General features: G+C 37.6%; 1 protein-coding gene across 4 annotated transcripts in view; it reads right to left on the reverse strand.

Annotated features, from left to right (window-relative positions):
• LOC113116984 (ral GTPase-activating protein subunit alpha-2-like) overlaps positions 1 to 9,281 on the reverse strand; it is a 153,210-nt gene extending 143,929 nt beyond the window's left edge. For 2 of the 4 annotated variants that reach the window (XM_026285317.1, XM_026285316.1), the window contains exon 1: positions 9,052 to 9,280. In XM_026285317.1, the coding sequence (XP_026141102.1) occupies positions 9,052 to 9,157 (106 nt within the window). In that variant the 5' untranslated portion in view covers positions 9,158 to 9,280. Of the gene's footprint in view, positions 1 to 9,051 lie in introns of all 4 variants that reach the window. The other 2 variants (XM_026285313.1, XM_026285315.1) reach the window with 2 other exon arrangements.
• Between the last annotated feature and the right edge of the window lie 557 nt (positions 9,282 to 9,838).

Consider the following 9,838-nt stretch of genomic DNA (forward strand, 5'->3'; position numbering starts at 1 on the left):
AGTATTATGAAATGCTTGTGAAACGTGTTACAGGTGTGTTAAAAACATTTAACATGAAATCATATTAAATATTAAACGTGAGAACCAGTGTGTCTGCTTGATAGCTCACTTAAGGCGGACGTACACGGTGCGATTTTTGCTGTCGTACGAGTTCGCATGCGATTTTTTTTCAATCGTGTGGAAATCGCGTATTCTCGTATGGTCGCGGCTCATTTGCGTATCGTTTGCGATGAATTACGAGCCGAGCAGAGTGGCTTACGAGCACTTCCCGACCACCCGATCATTTTTAAACATGTCTAAAAAGTTTGTGAGCTATCGGTTTGAATTCATGCCATTTGTGCGGTTGCACGAGCCGATTTGTTGATTTATCTGAAGTTTACCAATCACGAACTAGGAAAACCACAGAAGAAGAAAGACGAAGACGGCAGCTGAAGTCTGTCAGGAACAGCGAGTGCTGTATGATGTTTCTACTAACGTATTCCAATGCCTTTTTAGTTCTCTCTCTCTCTCCCTCTCTCGCTCACATACGCATATGTAGTTTACAGGGACTCTCCTTAAACGTAACTGTTTTCTATACTGTATATCCCAAAACACTACCTCTATCCATCACGAAAAATGCATGTTTAAAATTTCTATTAAACACTGTATAGTATTTTTTAAAGCCATTTGGTTTACGAGGTTTACGAGGGCACAGTAATTATCCTCACAAACCATGTTTACATTTTAATACCCATTTCAGATATTTATAAACCATATACAAGAACACACACACAGGGTAATCAAACGTCCCGGTTTCCTATTGCTGAAAAATAACCTGTACGTGTAGGAAACAGTCACGGCTCGTATCAATATTTTATTTGCAGTTATGAGAGAGGGAGAGCAGTTATTAGGTGCGTTCCACTTGAAGCACCGCTGCACGCACAGAATGATCACCTGTGCGTGCAGCGCTGCTTCAAGTCGAACGCGTCTATCAACTTCGTGCGATTGCTTCAGGAATTCGCCGGTTGTAAAATCGTGTCGTATATCATCTCGTCCGTACGATTTTCAGATAAACTCACTCGTGCCGTGTGCGTGGACATACGATCTTCCGACCATCCGAATTCACACCGTGTACGCCCACCTTTAGTAGTAATATACAATTAGTAATAAACGTTTACTTATTCATGACAACGGTATCGCTTTAGTTACAGCAGATGATAATGATTAAAATGAGCCCAAAAACAACATCAAAAATCCAAAGATGTTGAAATAAACCAGAATAATAACAATAAAAACAAGACAGAGCATTGTGACATGATAACTGAAGACAGTCCTGGGGTGTATTCCAGAAAGCAGGGTTAACTTACCGTGAACTAAACCCTGAACTCTCGGTTGATTAACCCCAAACCTTGCTTACTCGAGGTATGTGGTTCCAAAAACGCGTCCGGGAGTAAGTTCATTCAACTCAGATTAACTTATATATAAGTTAAACATTACCTTGTCATAGTTTTATAATTTATACATACCTCTAAATACATAATTTATAGATAACTCTTAAATATGCCAATAAACGAAATAATCATATTAGAATAATATATTACCTTATTACTTATATTAGCGCTTACTCATTAACATATTACGCATCATAACAATTATATATATTATAATAGGCTATATTACATATTGTAATATTATATAATGTTCTGTCACGCCCACTGAAGGCTCGCTGAAGTGAACTAACCCTGGAACAGACGCTGCTCCGGAGAGTGAGTGAGTTGCTGAAAGTTACCTGTGTTTTGGAACCGAAAGTTGAGGTTATCCGCTTACTTACTCTTAAAACATATCCGGGTATGTGACATAACCTGCTTTCTGGAACACCCCCCAGGTCACACACACTGTGACAAAAGCTCTGATGCACACAAATATACCAGGACTAAGGCCCCGTCCACATGGAGACGGAGCTTACCCCAATCCGATCTTTTTTTTCCTCATCTCAAGAAGTATCCGCGTCCACACGAAACCGCATAATGTAGTTTACATGCCAGACCAGTATGTGGCGCTGTAATTCTGCCACAGAGATACACTAAAAACAGAGGACTCGGACTCGGACTATGCTCATAAACCTTGTGCGTGGTACACAAACAAACATGGAACAATACATTTATTAATCTGTGTTAATGCTAGACAATAAAAAGACAATCGTTCAGTGTTTGTTCATGTTTTTGTTGCCGTTACGTGACGTAGAGGTGTCTGACTAGGGGCGAGACGTGGGCTGATGACGTCATCGTTTCAGAACATATACAGATCAGCCGTCCAGACGAAAATGCAAAGACGGCGTTTTCAAATTTATCCACTCTGGGACCCGGTTTCAAAAAATAGCAGTTTCACCTTATGAAAATGCCGGATCCGTGTGGACGAAACGCCTATCCGATAAAAAATTTGTGCGTATTCACTGAAACGCGTCTCCGTGTGGACAGGGCCTAAGTATCAGTGAAAATATCAACAGAAAGAAATAATTATCACCACAATGATAATAGCTAAATAATTGAAGAGGTTGTGGTTATAATATACGAGCAGTGTGATACACTATTATATTATTATTTTATTTTATTTTTTCTCACTGTGAATATCGGTTCTGGAATGCTGGAACTGCTCCAATTGTTGAAGCAATTATGAAACCACAACAAAAAACAATTATGCAACAGAACACACTGCTTAATTTAATAATTAATTAATATGCTCCAAAAATATATAATTAATTAATACAATGCGAAAATAGCCTTCAGGTGTTAAAACTGGTTTAAGTTACTGAAGTAGCCTAATTATTCAAATAAACAATGTGACACTTTTAACAAGAAGAGTAACTGTTATTGAAGAGAAACTGAAGAGCACTCATGCACAAGGCAAACAGCATGTGTACGGTAGTCCAAGTGTCAGAAAGCTGCCATCTGTCAAACAATGAACCACACTTCTGATATTCCCACTTTGAGTGTTCGGTTTACCCAGAGAAAAAATACATTTCAAAATCTCAGGCAACTTTGTGTCACTAAAGTTACTGCCTCTAAAGTTTCAATCACTTTATAGGAACCACCGAAAGCCACTGTTCCTGACGAGGGTACAAAAAGGTGGAAAATTTTCAGTAAATTTCACATACATTCCAGAAATTTTGGGAACTTTCCAGGATTCCTTGGAATCTACCAAGGTTTTTTGGAAATTTACAGGCTATTTTCCAATCCTTTTGCAAGCCTATTCCTGACAGAGGTAATCTTAATGCTACAGTAGTTGACATTTAATCTTTCTTGCATTAAAGCCACACAGATGATAGCAGTCTCTATTATGCTAGTAAACAGCAGCTGAGCACTGGGGGACAGGAATAATGCACAGGAGTGGCAGCACAGCCTGCTGAGCAGGAACAGGAGGGGCGCTCTACACACTCCCTCTATTCCTCCAGCATTTCAGTTCCCAAAATCAACTCATTGTGAGCACAGATGTCATCAGAGTGGGAACAGCAGAAGCACGCCACTCCTAACGTCTTCTGAAGTCACCAAACCTGTACAGCGTCCCTTTTCACAATAGAACTGCCAATGTACAGAAACAGTTGAGGTTTGTCAGTGTCATCAAATTCAAAATCGAGTCCTTCGTGACGCAAATGCAACTGCAGCAGATCTGAAGTGAAGTGGTTTAAGAGACATGGTGTTTCACAGACACTCACAGCTACAAACCAACAAAACACCACATCACACAAATCACAGAAAACCAATGACCTCTCACTGAGGCAGCTGATCTCCAGCTAGTGTAACTGCGACCTTTGATGGCAACCAAAGAACTATTCAGAAACGTTTTTCATTTCAGTTGAGTATTTTACAAAATGTACATATTGATGGAATATAATTGAACTACTTCCACAATTAGTATGTGTATTCTCCATAGAAGCAGTCACAGAACTGAAATGGTGTTTTATCAATGAGATGTTTTTGCTGTGTTATTATGGTTCTATCATACGTTTCAGATTTGTCCGTCCCTCAGAAACACATAGCAACAAACCTAACTGTAGTAAGTCACTACATGTCAGTCGGATACTCTCTTCTCATCTGGACTTCATACCAACAGCCTAAGTCTGGCTTTTCAAGACACAAAAGAACAATTCATTGAATGCAAAGCTGTCAGAATTTCAGTAAGAGACAAAATACTGAACAGAAAATAATAATCAGAAAATGCTTTGTAGACATTTGAGGCCTTGAGACTGACGGATGGATGTCTATGCTACTCTCTCCTTAACCGAATCCAAGGTTTGCAGGAACTTCTAATGGGACGAAGGACAGACGATGATTTGCATCATTCAAACCAACATGTAAATGCAGGACTCATGGAAATAGATTCAAATCCGCTTCCTGGTCACCTTGCACAGGGAAACAAGTGCTCAGCTATCCTTACATAACTGAATTCATCATATTTTCCATTCATATTTCTATTCAAATTAGGATATGCCAATTAAATCATAATAAATTACATGTTTTAATAAAAATGCCCATTACAAAAAGGGCACATTGGCCTGTCTTAAAAAAAGGCCTTTTTTTCCACACTATTTGAGTATAAACCCCAACGTATACATTTTTTTGTTTTTGTTTTTGCAGTTTTTATAGTTTTTTTTGTGTGTGTGTGTGTGTGTGTGTGTGTGTGTGTGTGATAGCTATGTGTACTGTCGAAAACAGAGCTTTTGTAATATCGAATAATATCAGTCTTTAAATGTAAATATATTTACAGTGTACCTGAAATATACTTGCAATAGTTCCACTTCAGTGTAATTAAATATACTTCAGTATATCTTTAGTTGGACTTCAGCACTACTTCTGCACAACTGAAGTGCATTAGTACAAATTACATTTAACAAACTTTAAGGTGCCTGTATTTAGTAAACCAAAACAATTGAGGGCATATTTATTAAGTACATAATAAGTAAATGTATTTGTAATATACGTAGTATGAAATAAATGTATTTCAAATACATTTTTGTATATATATTTTTCACAAGGGCAAAAAAAAACTAAAGAAAAAAAATTCATTCTGGAGACCCAAAATGCCTTCCCCTCCTTTGATTAGAGACAGGCCAGTGGTGACCCGGACTGTGGTGTGGACTGTTGTCCTGTCACTGTGATGGAGGGGTAAAGACAGGCTGTGTGTGATCAGGTGCAGCTTTAATGACCAAACTCAACCATGCTCAACCACGCATGACCAGTGAATGCACACACAGCAGCTCTATAGCTCCAACCTACTGTTAGAAAAACAAAAAGATACGATTTTAGCCACCATAGATTATGAAATTTTAATAATCAAGATATAACAACTATTATGCCCCATTCTGCCCCCTTTCCAGCGGTGCGATTTCACTCCTCCATAAAAGCCCAGTTTCACGCCAGATAAGTAAATTTATGTAATTAGACTTTTGCAAAATGGAACATGCTTGATTTCTTAAAGTTGATTAGATTTAGGACTAATCGTATTTTAAAAGCATGAAAGCGAACTTGCATGGTTCAGCTCAGAGACAGAACAGAACAGGGACAAGTAAAGTCATCTATTAGCACCTAAACTGACAAATACATGCAAACGTGTGATTATTCAGGTAAACCCTTGTTGGTTATGTAATAAATGAGCGTAAACAGTTGAGAATGAAACTAGGTGTGAAACAGTCAATTGGATCGGGGCGGCTCTTAAAGAGACAGTGGGCTATATTCTGTTAATATTAATAGTAATCAAACAAAATCACTCACTGTTCTTGACCGAAGGACTTTTGTCACTTCAATAAGAAAGAAAGGAAGTCTTACTCTTACTGATCTGATTATGCACCGATTGTTACATTTGTTTATTTTTTATTTGTCATAATCATTCATATATAGTTTTCAACTCGTCCTATCATTAGTAGAGACTTTAGGACCTGAAGTGGGTCAGAGTTCAGATCAGATCAGCATCAGCAGCTCTTAAAGCAGCCAAAATAACCTAACAATCCAGCTGTTGTGATGTCTGCTTATCAAAGAACACAAGAAAAAAAGAGAGAAATTCATCTATATTTAATTTAGAATTTAGTGTTTCATAACTTTATTCAATTTTAGTATTTTTAGTACTGTGCCCTTCAGCAAGTAGGAAATATACAGATATATCCTACTTGAAGGGCACAGGTAAATATGACATTTATTATAATGGGATTTAAGTTCTCTTGAATTAAAAGTTATTTTTAAAGTCTAACAAATGTTAAAATTGATAGCTCTCAATAATACTGTTATTCTACTTTGTTTTTTTTTACATTTGGTTTTATTTCCAAAGTGACAAGCTCACACTGAACACAAATTCTGTCCATTTGAGTGGATTCTGACTAACTTAAAACATTTCTGATTGGCCAGTGCATTCACAAGCTCATCAAACATGTCTGATATTGGGCCTGGCATTGTAAAATGTATGTACTGACTTGGTACCACAGTACTGATACCACTGACAACACTAACAATGACATTATTTAAACCGGCTCATGATGCATAAAACTACATTATTGCAATGCAAACATTGTTTTTATTGGAACTAGCAATTTGGCCAATGGCATTAAACAGCAGCTCATTTAATGGACAAAAGGACCTGCTGAAGATCTGCCTAAATGCGTTTTATCAACCATTATTCAACACACACTGATGTCAAATCATATTAAACATTACCAGCAATTAAACCAAGAGAACAGATGATAAAACAGGAAAGTAAGAAAAAAATAAATGAATAATGTCAGGCCACTAATGGTGCTTCTCTGTAGCTCCATCACTCCTCCTCATTTCCTGTTCACACAGGAAGCAGCCAGTGAGAGGAAATTCTTCCTTTAATGAAAACAGCAGACAATGTCACACTGCTGCCGGGCAAGAGTATATGGAGATCTTAATAATAGGGGTGTAAGAAAATATTGGGAGAAAAAGCAGGTGGCAGGATCGGCTGCAGCGTGTTGGGGGTGTTTTGTGCAGTTGGGGCGATGCTAGGGGCGCGGTCTCGCCCATTCCACAAACTTCATGTATTTTCTTGCATTTATAAATACAAACTTAAAAACCAGAGAAATTCAAGTTGAACGGTTCTGAGAATGTTTAACGTTTATTTATTTTATTGCTTTACAACTTTTTTTTTTTTTAGGAACCCTGAAATCACATTATTTTTCATTGATATTAAGCAGATTACATTTTTTTGTTCAGATCAAAATGTTATGACGTCTGTCACAACTGTAAACTTAAACTGTGAACATTTAAAGAACATGTATAGAAAACATATTTTATACAGATTATAAATTTAACTAAAGGATCCTGCAAGCACTTTAATCCCCCCTTTACTCATATTGCACAAAATGTGGTTCAGTAACACTGAATGTTACAGGGACTGATTATTGCAAATGCACATCCCACTGTGCTCGGGTAAGATATTTGTATTTATTTAGGCCTATTCATTTTTTTTTTTTTTTTTTTTGCTAAGGTTTGCTAAGCATACGGTGGTGTGTTTTTAATGACAGCTTTCCTAAAAATATACCCTATTCCTAAAATAAGAAATATCCCAATATATTGCCTTGCTTACGGCATCCCAATGTATCGCAAAATATCGTATCGTAACCCCGGTATTGTCATATGTATCTTATTGCCGGATTCTTGGCAATACACAGCCCTATTTAATAACAGCTGATGGCAGACCAGACCGGTTTTATCTAGCTCCTAATACATGACTACACAAACACACGGGAAGTAGCAGACAGCATCCTCTGACCTGTGACCCCTGCTCACCTGTCCCGACACTCGACCAGAAATGAGTCAGCAGGAAAAGCACTGACAAACAGTTCTTATAAAGACTGACCTCTGCGAGACTGCTTTACAGTTTACTTAAGATAGGCCTATATTTCAGAGTGAAAAACTAAGTCAAAAATAAAAATAAATTCAGATGCTCAGTTAAGTTTAAAAGGTGAAACAAAGCCCAAGTACAGAGATGTGACATGCAGCTGAAATCCCAGTGAGCTGCCAAACAGACTTGCAGTTTTGGACATCACAGGCAGGCTTGAGTCAGTGATCACAGGTGAGCGAACAGCGACGGTGCCCAAAAATACTGATGATTTTCAAGCATTCGGCTCCGCAGAGTAAGTGTGAAGTTGTTTCACCTTTGTCTCTTACTTGATCAGAGACACTCACTCACATCTAATTAACACACATCACATAAATGGCACGTCTGAGCACAGATTAATTCTCTTATTTGAAAAACAAACATATTTGTGTGTTTCAAACACACCTCACATGCACCAGTGATTACTGTTGTATGGTAACACATGTAGGTGTGTTGTTTGGGAAGCTTGTATACATTCACACATCAGGGCTGTTGTGTATAATTGATCTATATTCACAACCATATAAAGGTGTTGTGTCCATTGTTTATATATTTGGTGTATATATTCACAGTCAGTGTTTCACATCTGTTGTTTACGAATTCAGCATTTATATTCACAGACATAAGTGTTTCATGCCTATTGCTTCAGTGTCAAGTCTGTAGTTTATTATTATATATCTATATATGGGTGCCATGTCTGATGTGTGCGAGTTAATACTGAGAAAATAAACAACAGATATGTCATTTGTTAATATATTTGGTATATATTAAATGTATTTACACATAACAGGGCGACTGGTTTGCTGCTTATATATCCTGTAACCTTATATATTTACAGACATATAGGTGTATCATGTCTTATGTATTTATTTGGTATGTTTAATCACACACATATCATAGTGTCATTTCTGTTGTTTATATATTTTGAATATCTACATATCGACACATAAGAGGCTGTCAGGTCTGTTGTTGATGTAGCACGATACGCTAGCTAACGCTAATCATTCAATCCACACTATCGATCACAAATGGAGCAACACGGACAATACAGCCCTGTTTCACATTCAGACGGTCATTTGAACATCTCCGTGGTATTTAAACCCCCGAAGCAGCTGATTTGATGAGGATAAACACGCGCTGAAGGGAATATGTCTGTGAATGTGTCAGTCCTGTCAGAGTCTCACTCACCTAACAGCGCGCGAAGATGCTTCAGACGCGTGAAAACATCCTTCTTTGAGTCCAGAACTTTCTGTGTAGATTTCTTGACGTCTCCATAACCCCTTCGAGTGAACATTCCGCTGTAAAAGGCGATTCTGTAGCCGCTCTCTTACCTTCCTTTCACCATTCAGACCCGTGTGTCTCTTGTGTGTATGTGTGAAGAACAGCAGCTGCCTGACCGACCGACGGACGGACAGCGGGGCGCCAGATCCTCTGGAAAAAATCCCCCGTTAGCACAACATGCCAGATTTAGACCGTTTTCGCACGACTGCTGCTCTCGTCTAATTAAGCTGATGATATTGATCAACCTAAAAGCTCACAAAAAAAAGACAAAAAGAAGAATTACGAGGAAAGCTTAAGTAAACACATTTTTATTTTTATTCAATTATCAGATGGCAAGGTCTTGACAAAAATAAATGAATAAATAAAATGAACGAAAACATTAACTCTTCTTGTATGCATTCAGTACATCTTGGTGTACAGCAATGCATTATAATACATCCTTAGGATAAAGAGTACACTGAGATGCACTGACAATATGTTTTACACACAAACACATAGAGGGTTTTTAGAAAATATGGCAACACGTACCGCCGTTGTGGGTGTGTAAATACGGAAGCACACCGAGAGATACACCAATTATTATGTTTATTATTATTATTATTGTTGTTGTTGTTGTTGTTGTTGTTGTTATTAGCATTAAAGAAAAAAACATAGGCATTTTACAATTTGAATAAAAAAATCAACCATTTGCTAT

The sequence above is a fragment of the Carassius auratus genome, chromosome 17 (genome assembly GCF_003368295.1).
Source record: "Carassius auratus strain Wakin chromosome 17, ASM336829v1, whole genome shotgun sequence".
NCBI classification, from domain to species: domain Eukaryota; kingdom Metazoa; phylum Chordata; class Actinopteri; order Cypriniformes; family Cyprinidae; genus Carassius; species Carassius auratus.